Source organism: Macaca fascicularis, chromosome 4 (assembly GCF_037993035.2).
Source record: "Macaca fascicularis isolate 582-1 chromosome 4, T2T-MFA8v1.1".
In the NCBI taxonomy this organism is placed as follows: domain Eukaryota; kingdom Metazoa; phylum Chordata; class Mammalia; order Primates; family Cercopithecidae; genus Macaca; species Macaca fascicularis.
The window spans coordinates 16,122,722-16,139,781 of NC_088378.1; the positions used below are offsets into that span (position 1 = coordinate 16,122,722).

The 17,060-nt window shown below is 34.8% G+C and overlaps 1 protein-coding gene and 1 non-coding gene across 8 annotated transcripts; one reads left to right on the plus strand and one right to left on the minus strand.

Annotated features, from left to right (window-relative positions):
• Positions 1-252: 252 nt before the first annotated feature.
• Positions 253-17,052, minus strand: TUBE1 (tubulin epsilon 1). Of its 7 annotated transcripts, none has more exons than XM_015448563.3 (12): positions 16,945-17,052; positions 16,768-16,841; positions 16,098-16,150; positions 13,741-13,798; positions 10,832-10,947; positions 9,389-9,510; positions 6,194-6,286; positions 5,714-5,948; positions 4,494-4,634; positions 2,225-2,365; positions 1,375-1,549; positions 253-1,050 (listed from the first exon to the last, which is right to left on the minus strand). In XM_015448563.3, exons 1-12 carry the CDS (start codon positions 16,967-16,969, stop codon positions 892-894), a joined length of 1,392 nt encoding a protein of 463 aa, XP_015304049.3. In that variant the 5' UTR covers positions 16,970-17,052; the 3' UTR covers positions 253-891. The 7 variants fall into 7 exon arrangements, with proteins under 7 accessions (XP_015304049.3, XP_015304048.3, XP_005551677.1 ...); XM_015448562.3 differs by having other exon boundaries at positions 5,714-5,951; XM_005551620.4 differs by having other exon boundaries at positions 5,714-5,889; positions 6,099-6,286.
• Positions 11,874-11,980, plus strand: LOC123573126 (U6 spliceosomal RNA). Its single transcript, XR_006697875.2, has one exon. It is a non-coding gene; the product is annotated as a U6 spliceosomal RNA (small nuclear RNA).
• Positions 17,053-17,060: the final 8 nt, after the last annotated feature.

The following is a 17,060-nucleotide window of genomic DNA, read 5'->3' on the forward strand; positions in this document are numbered from 1 at the left end:
ATTAAATTTCCAAGACAAAGACCAAGAACCGTATCATTACATTGCAAAGGAAAGAAATATAAATAATAAAACAAAATTAACCTGTGGATCTGAAATATAAATTGCTATTAAAAATAAATTAATGTTAAGGCTAGAACTGAAGATTATAGTAACTGGAACAATTACAGCCATTTATTGCAAAGTTTGGAAGGTATCAAGCTTAGTAACATTCTGTTCATTTGTATAAATGACATGCAGAACAATAACAAGTAGTACTGTTGAAAAACATGGACATTTATTATAAAATCAATTGGTTTGATAAGAAAGCAATTATTTAAAAAGTTTAATACAAATACATGTTAAGTGTACAAATTAGGATTCTTTTGAGCAAACAAATTGTTATCTAAAGAAGCAGCAAAACCTCCTTAACAGTTGTAATAAAACCTATGCCTGAAAATTTAGTGGATATTACATGGAAATATTTATACTGTGTTCTTCTACTCCCAGGATCTACGTTTAAAGAATCAGGATAACTTAAATAGAATATCAAAATATAAATTATAAATAATTATACAAATATATCTATACAAGATTTTAATTGAAGATATGATTATCAGTGCATAAATGCCTAAATATGAGGCTATAAATACAGCAAAATATTCAAGAACTCTGTTCTCTCAATTTTAGAAAAGGGAACTTTTCTGAAGAGAAATGTTTGAAGTTAAGGTACTAAGATTTCATTAATTTCACACATTGGTATTACCAACAAATTGTGATTAAACAGAAATCACTCTTTTAGACAAAAATATTTCCTAATATGAAAAAACTGGTTTCCAAATTACAAAAATATTGAAACAGAAAGGTCAGAAAAAACAATGTGAAATTAAGAAAGTATTTTTGAGGGTTTCTTTTTTACATAGCTATGCTTAGTCTGGGTAAATCTTGCACAGGCATGTTTTTTGTGGCATCCAGTTGGTTATATTCCTGTATGAGTGCTGATAAAGATGACACAGCTTCTGTGAAACAGCTTTCTTCCATCCCTTCAACTTGTAGATAGTGATGAAGGTGAGCCTATAAATTAAAAAATCAGGTAACGTTTACCATTTCAGGAACTTTAATACATATGACTATCCGAAAAGGTAAATATTCCTTATTAAAATTAGAGTTCAGCTCTACACTTGAAAGAGAACTTGTGTCAAATTGAATGAATCCCATAAACTCATGAATGTTCTCATTTAGAGTAAAAGTAGTATGAGCAAGCCTCTCCTCTTCAGTTATAATCAGTACAACACATATAGAAAAGATCACCTCTGATTTGTAATAGTGTAATTTTTAAGAATACATCTTAAATAGCCAAAATAAACACATACAGTTACAAAGCTGTACGATAATTACCTTTTTCTTGTAGAGCCTCATGAATCTCTCCTTCAGTTCCATGAAGGTGGGCTTCACACATGTGTTATTTGCTAAAGCTAATAAAGAATGAGAATGGCCCACAGGAGGTATGGAACACAGGCTGGTCTTCCAGCCTTCTTGATTCCAGGAGACAAATTGTAGAGATGGTTTTAATCTGAGATTTAAAAAAAAAATCTCAAAGGTAAGAACTAAGTTACTAAAAATGTCTGCCATATTATGGCAGTGCTCATATTAGTTAAACCAGAACATTATGGATGGTACCATTCTAATTGCTTAGTTTAGATGCAAATTATCTATTTTTTACCATTGGCAATAACACGGTACAGTCGGACAGTGAACTAAGAGACATTTTGTAGGGGAACATTAAGTTGGCTGTGATGGTGATTCAAGAAGCTAGAAACTCATTCCTCAAGAGGAGAAATCTAGGGATATAAACAAATGAAGGTACTATCATTTTCCTTACTTTGTAATTCAACAGACTAGTTTTCTTATAAATAGAATGAAATAGTAACACAAAAATCAGAAGAAGTAGTAGTAGTAGTAGTAGTACTGGTGGTACTGGTAATAAAAATAGTATAGCTATGATTTTCTGAACACTTTCATAAAACATGTCATATATCATTTAATACTCCTAAATAAAAACTATGTACTATTATTATCCTTATTTTACACCTGAAGAAAACAAGGCACAAAGAGACTAAGTAGTTTGTTCAAGGTCACACTTTAGTAAGTGGCATTGTTAGAATTTGAAGGGCGGCTGTTAACTAACTACTATGCCACACTGTCCCAAGCAGCACACACAAATTATCTTTAAAAATAGAAACCAAACCTTTCAATATTTCTACGAACATCTGAAATTTGTACATTTCCTCTAACCATGAGCGCACAGGCAAGGTAAAGACTGTGTTTGGGGTCCGCCCGAAGCAGCTGGTGGTCTTTACTAAAGGCATCTGAAAACATCTGATCCAATCTGCAACAGGGAAAGTGTCATCGTTTATACAAAATATCACTGCTTTCTTCTAGGTCTAACTAAAATGAAGACAGTCCTCTATAAGTAAATACACCACACTAAATATTACACTAACAAAATATTAGATTATATGGATTCTAAAAATATTAAATAACTATAATTTTCTTGAAGCAATCTTGATGATATGAAAAGAGAAGAAATCATGTAATATTTTCTTTTTCTGGGAGGAAAAAGCTTCTGCAGTATATTGGTGATTTCAGGTAGCTACAAAATGTTGACTGTAGTATTACTGAACTCTATGTAGTACTGATTTTTGAAATTTGTATCATTATTACTTAGTTCAGTATACCTTATTTATTTCATAGTATCCAAACTACTAAAACTAATTAAAAGCCTGTAACATTAAGACTATTACTTTGTAAAGTATATTATATCATAAATTAGTTAACAGGAGGAAATTATCAAAGGACAATGTGAAGCTCTCCTATAAAAGATGAAACTCCAGCCAGGCGCGGTGGCTCAAGCCTGTAATCCCAGCACTTTGGGAGGCCGAGACGGGTGGATCACAAGGTCAGGAGATCGAGACCATCCTGGCTAACACGGTGAAACCCCGTCTCTACTAAAAAATACAAAAAAACTAGCCGGGCGAGGTGGCGGGCGCCTGTGGTCCCAGCTACTCGGGAGGCTGAGGCAGGAGAATGGCGTGAACCCGGGAGGCGGAGCTTGCAGTGAGCTGAGATCAGGCCACTGCACTCCAGCCTGGGCGACAGAGCGAGACTCCGTCTCAAAAAAAAAAAAAAAAAAAAAAAAAGATGAAACTCCATAGTAGTGCTCCTAAAAGCAGACTTTTAACCTAAGTCTTTTAACTGAAAGATAAAAGACGAAAATAAAGGTGACTGACAAAGTTTTTATCTAACAATACACAGACTCCAATGCTAGGCTGATGCCAATGGACATTTAATAATCACCATGTTGCACACACTGGGTATGATGCTTAGCTTGTTAAGGTCACCAGCATCCCATGCAGAAAGGGAGTCCTATCAGTTGGCAAAGTGGTCATTTGCTGTTGGCTTAGATGAAAACTTACCAATATCACTTGTGACATTCCTAAAGTATAGAATTATCTTGTCAAAACTTTAATTATAAAAAGGAATCTTTAATTTAGTTTTCTTTAAAAACTTTTTAAAAATTATTTTCAATCTGTTTTAGAGACAGGGTCTTGCTTTGTTGCCCAGGCTGGAGTGCAGGGTCAAAATCATAGCTCAATGCAGCCTCAAACTCCTGGGTTCAAGTGATCCTCCCACTTCAGTCTCCAGAGTAGCTGGGACTACAAGTGCAGATAGGGTCTCACTATGTTGCCCTGGCTGGTCTTGAACTCCTGGGCTCAAGTGATCCTCCCATTTCATCCTTTCAAAGTGTTGGGATTACAGGTGTGAGCCATGGCACTCAGCCAATTTAGTTTTTCCTTTCTTATTTACATACTGTCCCCTTACAGAGTTTGGCAGGACTTTTGCCCTCAGTCAACTGTGAATGCCACTGTGAACTTCTCAAGCTCATCGTCGGTATACATGCTAAGAGTATCTTTCAAAACTACATTTTTTGTTAAGTATACTGATGTAATCTTTATGCTTAACAATGACACACAGTTATAAAGCAAGGTGTTCTGGAAAACATACAAAGTTACATCTGAAATTCTTCTATGGTACTGGGCTGTGATAGTAGCTTTAAAACAAACTCATTTAATCTACCCAGTAAGTATATGAGGTAGGTACTATTTCATTTTTACAGATGAGAAAAACTAAGAAAGTTTAAGTCACTTGCCCAAGGTCCTGTAGCTAGTGACAATTAGGATTCAAATGTGTTTGTCAGACTTCAAAGGACTTTTCATAAGCCTACACATTTAATCATTAAAGGTCAAATAGTTTAATACTGACATTTTTCAACAATTAATTCTAAATAAAGATGCATTCATCTAACGGAAAAATGGCTGTCATCAACTGTATTTTATATACTTCTCACAGATAAGATGATACAATTAAATAACTAGAGTTATTGCAAACTTTTTTCTCTTAAAAATGTTTTTTAAAGTAATATGAAGCCTCAAAAAATTGTAACAGTTACACCTTACCTTCTAGGAGGAATGTTAACATCTGTAAGTGTATACAGAGGTGTTAGGCTTGACACGAGATAATGAAGTTGAGGAAAAGGAACTAAATTCATGCTGATTTCATTAAGGTCCATATTAAGGGATCCTTCAAATCTTGCAGAGCTAAAAAGTTAAGATTAAAATGATGAGAAAATGTTTAATTTTAAAATTATACACTTTTAAATGTAGCTCGATTTACTCAGCAGGTAGTTTCTCAAATTCTTTTGCACACTTCTTCAGTGTAGAACACATGCTTTTCTTCCATATTAGTGAAATTTAGTATCAGAACAATGATGTATAAAATAAAACATAACACACAACATCTAAATTTTTTTTTTTTTTTTTTGGAGACAGGGTCTCACTCTGGTTGCCCAGGCTGGAGTGTAGTGGTGTGATCTCAGCTTACTGCAACCGCCGCCTCCCAGCTCAGCCTCCTGAGCAGCTGAGACTACAGTAGGTGTACAGTACCATGCCTGGCTAATTTTTTATTTTTTGTAGAGATGGGATTTCACCATGTGCCCCAGGCTGATCTCCAGCTCCTGGGCTCAAGCAATCTACCTGCCTTGGCCTCCCAAGGTGGTGAGATTACAGGCATGAGCCACCATGCCTGGCCCTACAGTAATTCCTGTTTCTGGATTATCTGAAGTGTAACCAATATACTATTACAGTTGCTTATTACACATACAAAAATATCCTATTTAAAACAAACTTTATATTTGAGTTAAACACATATAGGTCAATAATTAGGAACTGAGAAACAACTAAATTCCTCAAGAATCTGCTTAATATATTCTATAATCTAGAATATAATAATGTCAAAGCAATCTCTGATACCAAAAAGCCACAGAAATCTTTTGGTCCAGCTAATGAGGACGTACAGATTAGTTGGTTTAAATGATTAAGACATTCCACAGCTAAAAAATATTTAATTTTGTCTACGTGTTTCGCAAGTGTGTCAACCACAAAATCTTTTACATCATATGATACCTATTAATATTCCATGGAATATACTTGGGGAAATGCTGCTTTGGAGTCATAGAAATTAAAATTATGCTTGATCACTCCAAGAAAAGAAGATAGAAGACAAAATAAAAACAGAAGCAGCTTCTACAATTTAGAATAACTAAAAAATGATACTACAAAAATTCAAAATATCACCAAAAGCACAATAAAGTTTTTCAACTATCCCTGGATAGAATTACCTCGTTAGGTTGAGCAGCAAATTTGCCACAATGTTATTCATTGCATCAAAGGGCTTCTTATGCCGCGTTTTTAAAGCCCCAGAACTTGAAGTAACCAGACTCTTTGGCTTCACAGTTGTACCCAACTTTCCAGAATTCACCATGAGGTCGATTTTGCTAATGATGTCAAATAAAGACTTTCGAGGGAAAAACATCAGGAGAGAAGCTATTAAGGAGAGTGGATATAGATGATATTCTACTAGGAAAGAGAAAGAAAAACAATTTAAACTGATTTTTTCTCTAAGAAGGCTGAAAAGTGAAGAGAATGTTTAATATAAACACATAAACATAATACAAGACTGAATATACATAACATTCATCCATAAGTTCCAATGTCATTTCTTACTTGATTGTCAATGGGCAACACACAGTCTGCATGCTCATTAAGTTCCTTCATTGCCAAGATGCTATTATAAGGTGAGGTTATGACATCATCCTCACCAGAAGGATAAATGGAAGTCACAAATCTGTATACTTCTGGGAATTCGTCTTCAAGCATCTTTAAAAGAAATGTGCCAAGTCCAGATCCTGTTCCTGAGGATTAAAATATTTTAAAAAATTAGCATAAATGATTCAGAATATAATTGTGAGGAATTTGACACTTTATTTTTTTTGAGACAGGGTCTTGCTCTGTCACCCAGGCCAGAGTGCAGCAGCATAATTACGGCTCAATGTGGCCCTGATCTCCTAGGGTCAAACGATCCTCCTGCCTCAGCCTCCCAAGCATCTGGGACCGCAGGCATGCGCCACCAGGCCTGGCTAACTTTTTAATTTGTGTAGAGACAGGGTCTACCTATGTTGCCCAGGCTGGTCTTGAATGCCTAGGTTCAAGCAAGCTTCTGCCTTGGCCTCCCAAAGTGCTGGAATTACAGGCATGGGCCACCACAACTGGCCAGAATTTTATATTTGAAAAACTAATTTTCAACTTATTTCTGTGATTATATATTAACTAATCTAATTTTGGCAGGAAATGAAGGCAACATTCAGGAAATGAAGTCCTGAATTCCATCTCTGGCTCTGACAGTGAGTTTGGGAGGGCTATCTATATTTTACTCCTTTTCATAATTAAGTTATACCTATGTAATGCCACAAGAACCAACTGCACATGCACAAGTAAAAACTTCAACTAAGAGAGTGTTCAGTCTACATTTGATATTAAGCAACTTAAGAAAACTAACTTGACAGCTTTAGTGTAGTGTGTATACAATCTTCATGATGAAGAAAACTATCATGTCATCAAGCAATTTAAACAGTTAAAATTGTTTACAATTAAGCATGTCTACCTCGAATTTCAAAAATTTTCAAATATGAAGCACATCTTATTTAAAAGCAGAAACTCTAGGAATCTCATTAAAGGTACTTTTCTGATACATAAAGTTACACTTACATAAATTCAGAAATTTTTCAGAACTTAAAACTGGAATCCTCTAATCCAGTGTTTTTCAAACTGGGTTCTGAACTATTAGCAGGCTATGAAACTAATGAATAGATTAGTACTGTTTTCTTTTCTTAAATGAAACAGTAGAAAATAACATTGCAGATGTAGTATGAGTAAATAATGTTTTCTTAATATGTTTTTTCGTGTGTGTATGCTGCACTGTGATATATAAAATGTATTTCATACCATTCTGTTAAAACAAAGTTTAAAAGCCAATGTTCTAATCCATGCAGATAAATATTAAAAGGCTGTGATGCTAAAAGTACTATGTCAAAGTGAGGGAGATTCTTGGGGTGATCTTTAATGAGAAGGACTTTCTAAGCATCATTAAAAAACCGGAGCCATTACAGAAAAGACAGTTTTGATTTCATTAAAAATAAACAAAACTTCTATATATACTTAAAAAACCCATAAACAAAATAACAGGACAAACTTACAAAAAAACCCTTCAATGTATATGATGGAGGACTAAGTTTCTCTAAGAAAAAGTTCCCACAAATCAACAACAAAAAATATGAATAATGCCACCATGAAATGGGCAAAGGATAGAAATATTTAACTCATAATAAAAGAAATACAAATTGCAAATAGAAGTAAAGATGCTCAACCTTTCTAATTAAAACTAGATATACTTTCGCATATAATAGATTTATGTCTCATGATACTCGGTGTTGGTGCTAGTGTAGGGAAATAGAAACTCATACACATTGTTGTCAGTAAGAAGCACTGGTGCAATATTGTAGGAAGGTGTATAGGTAATATCAGCCAAAATTTTAAATGTACATATGCTTTGGTCCTATCTTCTTCCTAGGAATACTGTCTAAAGCTATAGTGGCACAAATGCAGAAGTATTTGTCCCACACTTTCACTGATGATGGGATGTAAAAACTAAATATCATAAACACTTAACACCCATCAATAACAAACTCACTTTAAATTGTATAATTGATTCTATGACAGACAGCTGATATGGAAAGATGTTCAGGAAGAGATAAAGTGGAAAAATTACAGAATAGTATATATTGGATAATCTTGTTTATGTAAAAATATACATACATGCTTTGATAGGCATAGAATATATCTGAAAGAACAGACATAAAAAGACCCCACAAACCTGACCATCTGTGAGGACAGGGAGTAGGGATTAGACATGGGAAAAAAGCACTTTACTTTTAACCTTTAGTAATATTTATTTTTGCCATTTTAAGTGAATTGTAAGTATGTTCTTCTCAGATGTTGGGTAATAAAGGTATTTTTTAGAAAGATATAATGAACTATAAATCAATTAAAAAAACTAACTCAAATTTGCAGGTTAATTATACTAGTACAAAGACAAATTTGTTTCTTAACTGAATGATTATGAGGGTCTTTTAAAGACATGGTTACACAGCAATTTTAACTTTTAATTTTACAATGCTATGTCAATGAATAATATGTATAAAAATCAACTGTACATACACATAACTTGCTGAATATAAAATCTTAATCTCAGGTTGGAGGAAAAAAGTGTGACAATTTTGTTCTTTTAATATTTGCTAAGCCTATTTAAAAATCAGCAAATTACATTCTGTTTCTATTTTTACAGAAGAGGGGAGCAAAATACTTCAGTTCTAAGGTATAGGCTTCCCTGGGGGAAGGAAGCAATGCTGATTATTTATTTTTAGTTCAAGTCAATTAACTGCCGTGTAATAAACGATCTAAAGGAATTGACTAAACTAGTTTTACTTTTTTTTCTCTTTTTGGAGACAAGAAAGGCTTGAAGATGGTTAAAGACAGGGTATTGATATTCTTTGGCAAGCATACTTTATGAACATGTCAAAAATGCTTCACTCTAGGAAAAAGGACTGTACAGGCAAACTCTGAGGAGAAAGTCAGCATTCCTCAAAAGCTCATACATCCTGAAAAGTAGCTGCATGTTCCGTAAAAGAAACTAAAGGTACAAGAAAAAAAATTTTCCAGTATAGTTCTGTTGATTCTTAAGAGGGCTTACATTAAAAAAAAAAAAAAAGAGAGAAAATAGTGACATAATACCACAAAATTTTAAGATAAAAAGGTGTATGTTTACATACTCAAACTATACACCCTCCAAATAGTTCTATTTTTATCAAGCACATGTCTAAAAACAAGACTTATGTTTGCAAAATGAATTCCCACTTATACTTTAACACTGTTACAGGCAAGTGAGTGAAAAATTTTACCTCCTCCCATGGAATGTATTATAAAGAAACACTGCAAACAATCACAGTGCTCTGCCGACTTTCTGAGTTTCTCTAAAATCTGGTCTTGGTAAAGACTGCCGAAAACTCTGTGACCCACAGCCCTGAAAATAAGAACAAGGATTTTTAAAATTCCTTGCATTTTTTTATTAGTTCTAATCTAAATAAAAGGATTTTAAACAAATTTGAAAAGTATTTTTATTGAGCTAAAGTCTATTCTTGTTTCATGTAAATAAATCATACAATATCCTGAAGATACTAGATAGAAAACTTAACAAATATTCAATATCTATGATCTTCAAATATGTGGATAAGTAAGATCATCAGTAATGAATACTAAACTATGATTTTCTAAATTTATCTTCTTAACCTTCTCTTAAGGTACAATTCCGACAAAACAAGATTTCAGTTACATAATTTTTTCTTCTCTCCATTTAAGGTAAGCTCTGAATTGTAGTGGATTTTACATATTAAAAAGCAAAATATGGTAAACTAAAGAGACACTGAAAAAATTTAAACAAACCTATTCTGGTTTCATATATGAGAAAAAAATGGTCATATCATGTTATTAGATGAAATGGCACATGGTAGAAATTGATATTTATGCAGCTCGGCAAGTCTTTTTAGTTGTCCAGATTTGCAAATATCACTATGATGAATTAAAGTAAAAAAATTTCGCATAACATGCATTTCAGGTATAACTCAAAAGTTACATAATAAGTTACACAACAATTAGTGAAAATGCAGTTAGGTGGTCAGATGGGCTCACGTACTAAGTGACTGGTTCTCTGGGAACACAAGATTCAAATTTATGTTTTAGTAAAATTATACATCACTCCACATTATGAACCTGAGGGACTGGCTGTAAATAGTGAAAATAATGAATATGAGAGATTTGCAAATAACAAGGAGCTACTTAATTTCTAAAAAACAACAACAGTCTCAACGTGAATTCTTAAGTAATCACTGTTGAAGCTTTTTTTACAGTAAAGAGATCATGATATACTCAAGGGCCTAAAAAGCCTCAGGCTCAGCTTGAATGCTAGGATACTGGTCTGGCTTGCATCTCTATCAATTCTATTACATCTGACCAACTGGACAACTTGAGAGCAAGTCAAATAACATAGATAACAGTTAATGGAAATACTTAAAACATTTGTCACTATTTAGTGTTCTTCAAGAATGAATTTATGAAAAGGAATTCAGCGAATTAATTTTTCATAATTCATCTTTTTCTTTAAAAAAGAAGGAACTAGGAGTAAATACAGATGGCTTCCAAGCCACCATTTATTAAGGTGGTGGGCTGAAAGGCCTAGCCTTATGTGGCAAATTGCATCTTGTTTCACATCAGTGGAATCTCACAATGAAGAAAAGATTGCTCATTTTTTTCAGAAAATATTCAATTTTTACGCTGTGTATTCTCACCAATTATTTCCTGAGCCAGAAATATCAGTGATCAGCTGTTTCGTATCAAATACATCTCTCAGTGGTCCCTGCAGAATTTCATTCACTACCCCTTCTTCCATATCAATCAAGACAGCCTGAGAAAGAAAAATAAAATTAATGTATTTTCCTTTAGAGTTATTTACTCTGTAAATGAAAATAATTTATGCACTGAATATTACACTGTTCTCTTGATAGTTTAAGCTTAAGTAAAATCTTTATGTAGAATCTGTTGTAAAAAGTAAAAAATAATTTCACTCTGTTTGAAAGGTGGAATCCAATTAAAAAATGGATTCTAAATTCTTTTATCCTACTCTAAAATGCCTAGTTGGGGGAAAAAAGCCCAAGAATAATCCCCTCAACTGAATTTCTAACAAGGTCTCAGAAATGTAAAAGGCATCCTTAACCAGAATAAGTTCTCAATCAATATGGGATGCATTAATGCATCTGCATACCGGGAACAATCATGCTGCTCTTTATGAACCACAGCCCAAAACTGCCCAATTCAAATGAGTAAATTTACCATTACGTGCAAAGCAAAGGCACTGGGATAGATGTGAAAAGTGACAACATGGTCCTTTCCCCAAAGTAATTCACGATCTAATTCATTACCACAAACTTTAGCTGACATGACAGAAAACCTATATTTCTAAGAAGAAATGAGAATACAAAACACGAAATTAATTATGGAAAGAAAAAACAGAAAAAAAAGATGAAGGAAATCTAGTAAAACGTAAAGCAGGGATAGCTTGGCAGTAGGATTATATGTCCCATCCTCCCACTTCCCTGTACTTTCCATATATTCTACAGTGAGGAAGAACAGTGAAAAAGTAAACTAAGTAGAGTTAAATAAAAAAGCAAAGCTGAAACAAATGCTTAGGGTACACTAAACAATGATTTGTTAACTCTTTGATTCAGTGTCGCAGAAGAAGTGCTTGGTTTATGGCTTTCAGTTCTGTTACCATTATGCAGTGAGTTTAATCATTTGTGTAATTAACCATGCTACTTTAAGATTTACAATTAAGCGCTCGCTTCGGCAGCACATATACTAAAATTGGAACGATACAGAGAAGATTAGCATGGCCCCTGCGCAAGGATGACACGCAAATTCGTGAAGCGTTCCATTTAAAAAAAAAAAAAAAAAAAGATTTACAATTATATAGCAGTATATCATAAAGACTATAAAACTATGTTTTACAAATGTGCTCCTTTATATAGAGCAATCATATATACACTTTACATACAGAGGACTGTATAGGATGTTTGGCAATGTTAGGTATTTTCAAGGATATTTCTGACAATACGCAATTTTGACTTCAAATGCTGACGACTTTTAACACCTAAACCAACCAAAGAGAGACTTCACTGTATGGGCAAATTTTAGGACTACAAGTTGTGAGATTATAAAAGAAAAAACAAATTAGATTATACTGGCCTTGTTCCAAAATAGATTTATTGAGGTATGTGGAAGATTAAACATACATAAATTATACCCTCAATTACTCTGCTACTTGGCAAGGGAAGCAATATGCAAATACAAACTGATATTCGGGTACCTCCTGAAATTAGTTTTGATAGAATCATTATTGCCCTAGTCACTTAACATTAAAATCCTGACATATAACTCTTCCAGACCTTCCTTGTTACATCAGGCCCTTGTTTTTCCTTTGGAAATTAACTAAACTTTGGGAGAGTATTTTGGGTTCTTCACTTAGGCATCCAAGGTCTGGAGTCACAACTGTTCTAGGATTTGATGTTTGTATTTCCTTTCAGAGCCGACTGGTTTTTCCCTAATTGTAACATAGGATTTATAAAATTCTGAGTATTCATTAACCTAAGAAACTGAATACAGTGGAGGGACCCAAGCACCAAGCCATCTTATGAAGCCTGGACTCTTCAGTGATCACAACCACACAATACTGAGAGCTCCTAAGGAGAAAATGGAAGAGTACCTTCTCGGAAAAAAAGTCAAAGGCCACAAAAACATGCTGATTTATTTTTTCCTAATAGTGTTTCCTCCACCTCTCCATCTGCTTACTGATATGGTTGTAGGAAAAAGATTCAGTTGGGAGTAGTCTAGGAAATGTCAAAGTCTCTTTTTCTCTAAGATTTGGATTGGGATACCTGCTCTCTCTACATCACAAAGCATACTGTGTTAGTCAATTTTGTCACAGCCTGCAAGCACATGATCTCTGGCCTAAATTTTGTTTTCCAAGGACATCAGAGATTGCAGATAGAAGATGGTTCCCAGATGTCACAAAAGTATTGCTCACCAGTCTTTAAGCTACTACACCAGGTCTGATCCTTAACATCTCAATTCCTTCCATAACATTTAAACTTTCTTTTCTGTTACAGTCAAAGATCACTGATCAAAAATCAGAAAAAGTAGTTCGTTACACAGAAACAATCACAGAAATATTGTTGGAATGATTAAGACCGTAAATAAGACTGCAAATATGGGCTACGAATCTGAAGTACTTGGTTCAGGAGAACTTACATGGTTAACGGTTTTTATTCACTACAATGTGGCTGGTTCCGTGTTTTGTACTGGTAGTAACCTTGATGCAAATAAATCTTCCAATATCTTTGAATAAAACATTAAACTGTACTAGTATGTATTTCAGGTCCTTAGAGTTAAGAAGGCTCCTTTTGTTATTTATGTAGACACTATTTCTCCTGAAAAAAGGCTAACTACAGTGTTTTAAAGTATGGGCTTTTCCCCCTAATGTGTTAGGTGGACACAAATGTCTGCTTAGTTATATTTATATTAAATGTGGCTTAGTAATTTTTTTCTACTTTGAAAAGTTTAAAGTTTTATTCTCACGATAGTTACTGAGCATAGTTATTTAAAAAATACATGTAATATAAGAATCCAAGCTTATGTATCTTACTCGTGCTTTTAAAGAACATATTTTTCCCTTGGAAATACTTCCACCATCACCAACCACTCTGAAAGATAAAAAAAATGAGAAATGGTCATAAGATCTTCCATGGCTAATAGCGCTATCAGGTAATAAAGTTAACTTCCATTTATATAATAAGACTGCTTATAGGCCAGGTGAGGCAGACGCAACAGCTATTCCTAACCTCTTTCTTCCTTACTTACCTCCCCTTAGGCTGAAAAAGTGAGGTACTTATTTTCCTGGCTGTCTTTGTAGTTAGGGCTGGCCATGTAATCCAGTTCTAGCCAATGAGATAAAGGGGAAGTATTCTGGGAAGCTTTTAAAGAAGGACCAGATGCAGTTGGCGCCTATCTTCTTCCTTTTTCCTGCCTCAAACATGAATATGGATGTGATTCCTGGAGCAGAGACTGCCATTTTATAGTCATGAAGTAATAATACAAGTACAAAAAGCCAGCACACTTATGGACAGTGGAACATATATAGTATTAGATCTTTGAGGCATTCCTTTAAAACTAGAACATCTGATTTCCAGATTGGTGAGACAAATGGATACCTTTACTGCTTAAGCCACCATTAATGTGGTTTCCTGTTGCAGCTAAACACCCATCAACAGATATAACTGGTATTTACCATTGAGTATCTAAGGTTGTTCTGAGAATTTTACGTTGGAAATAAGTTGCCAAAGTACTGAAATCTAATGCAGTATATGGGTCAACAAAGACAGTTCACAAGACAGAATATATGAAGGGCAGCCAATTGTCAGGCCAAATCCAACTAGTTGCCTGTATATAAAGTTTTATTCAAATATGGACACACCCATTCCTTTATGTATTACCTACGCCCATAGTCATGCTACAGATCAAAAGTGGTGCAAAAGACTTTATGGTTCACATAACCTAAAATGTTTACTTCCTGGTCCTTTACAGAAAATATATGTATGCCAACCCATGCTGTAGGTAAATTCCTATCATGCTATTCAAAAGGTATAACAATTTGGTAAGAAGAGTACACAAAGATACGGTCTTACTTTGAAAAAGATTTTTTGTACTAAGCTGTGGAACAGATGCTGCATGTGTTCATAGTACACAGAAAGAAGTGCAAGATGCCACAACTCTGCTTGCTAAACTTACCGGGAAAAAAATAGTGCTCTCAGGTTAAAGTATAAAACACACAAAGGAGATGAGAGTGTAGTTATGAAGAGTCACCTTATGAAGAAAGAAAAGCTCCCAGGCTGACTCTCAACTATGTAATACTCAATGTAAGTGTTGGGTAACAAGAAGTAAAGAGGTGGGCATAGGAACTTAGTAAGAGAAGCGTCTGAAAGGAAGTATTACAGAGGCAAATTTGAGACTCCCAAGAGAATTTAGAGGTGAGGATATTCTGGGCTACAAATAAGAGGGAATCTATAGTCTATATGACAGATACCTCCATAAAATAAAGATAAATGATACCAGCCATTAAAGTAATACACCTAACTTCCTTTGGTCTGATTCCATGGTCACCAAGCAACCTTCAGATTATTACATAGCTTTTCAGTAAGACTTCCTACTAATGTAATGTGCCTATGACAGAAAATGAGAATTTGGTCTTTGGTTAACCTGGCTGTACTGGAGAGCACTGAACTTATCTCAAGATGCCAATGACACTTCTGAGTTTGCAAGCCAGTGCCCTAGATAGACTCTGGAATTCACGCAGGAAGCAGGGACTAATCAGCTTTCTCTAGAAGATAACTGCTCACATACCCAGCCAACAATTTTAAACTAGAAGTGATGTTCCTATTGGATTAAAGCCTGATATGAAGTATATATTTTTCAGTTTAAGCACACGACAGTTAGTTTTATGAAGTATTTTGAAAACGCATGAAAGTAATAATTTAATATTAAAAGCTTATGGAGATATCCTGAACGGCAACTTAAATTACTCTTCCAGATAAAAGATATATAGTATTTACATATACTCTTTATTAAATAAAAACAATCCAATAACTGCTTGTCTCCTTTTTAAGTATATTTTTATACTTACAGCATATATGTAAACAACATATTTTTCTTTCAAAAGTTAGTTATTACAGGATGCATTAACAAGATGCCCTCTGGGAAAATTTCAGCTTTCCTTTAATGAAACTTATTTCAAAGTTAAGTTAAAAGAAGTCACACTAAAGGGAAACCTGTTCTGCAAGATGATATAATATTAATAATCTAATAGAAGGAATATGTTTTCAATAACAAAACAAAGAAACAGAACTTTGCAGCTACTGGCTATTTTTATTGTCCTTTGAAGAATTATATCCCAAGCTATTGAAACTTAAAAGTATCACATTGTGACAGACTTTAATACCATCTTACCTGGTGTCTACATTTCTAAAGAAGCTGCTTATTGCCTCATCATAAATTCCTTTCTAAAAAGAAAAACATATGTTAATAGCATTTAGGTTTTGCTTCTCGCCCAAATCAAATTCTTTCAATTTTAATTACATAATACTGTAATGGGTAGGATGAAGCTCTGAAAAGAAAAAGCAAGTATCACAAAATGCGGAGCCTGATTCTTCCCAATCTCCTTAGAAGAGTAAATGCCATGGGATCTACAGATAAAGTTCAGCAGGAGGTGCTAAAGAAAGGATTTCACCCATAGGACTGCAGAACAGGTCCATCAAATGAGCGTTCTCTGGATTCTTGGTGATCTTTTTAAAAGCTGACTGGTTAAATTAAGGAATACAATAACCACACGTGTTATCTGTTTTACACAGTACTTTCCCATATACAATCTCACTGCTCTGCACACGAACACCAATAAAGAGGAGACCCTGAGAATCAGGAAAAATGTTAAGACTAAGGTCGCCGGCCAGTGTTCTTTTAGTTTAGTGTGTGTCTGAACGAACATGTTTAAAAACCAGTACGTTATTTACTGAGAAGATCCCATGCATCTTAAACGGGTCAGATGAAAGCTCAAGTCGGGTATTTCCTGCGTATAGGCTGGAAGACCTAGCTGACAGGCGAGGGGGCTGCGGGCGGGTACCTGGTTGACCGCGGCGTGCTCCCTTAGTGCCAGGTCCCAGAAGCAGCAGCCGATCTGGTTTCCGCACTGGCCGACTGCGACCGGAGGAGAGGAAGGAAAGAGAATAGGACATTAGGCAGGAAACAAGGCGGCTGGATTCCGCGGCGACCAGGTCTCTATCCGCCCTGCGTAGCTCACCCTGTACGACCACCGACTGTGTCATGCTGGTGCGCAGCCGGCTCTGGGCGCCTGCTAGCCCGCAGCCGCTTCTGCATTCCACCCGCAACGGCGCTCTACTAGAGGGCTGCCGTAAG

Coding starts and splice junctions, on each gene's coding strand:
- TUBE1 (XM_005551620.4), bottom strand. CDS start 16,969: ATGACACAGTCGGTGGTCGTACAGG. Junction 4,635..5,713: donor TTGCTGCTCAACCTAACGAG/GTAATTCTATCC, acceptor TTAACTTTTTAG/CTCTGCAAGATTTGAAGGAT. Junction 1,550..2,224: donor GTTCGTAGAAATATTGAAAG/GTTTGGTTTCTA, acceptor TTTAAATCTCAG/ATTAAAACCATCTCTACAAT.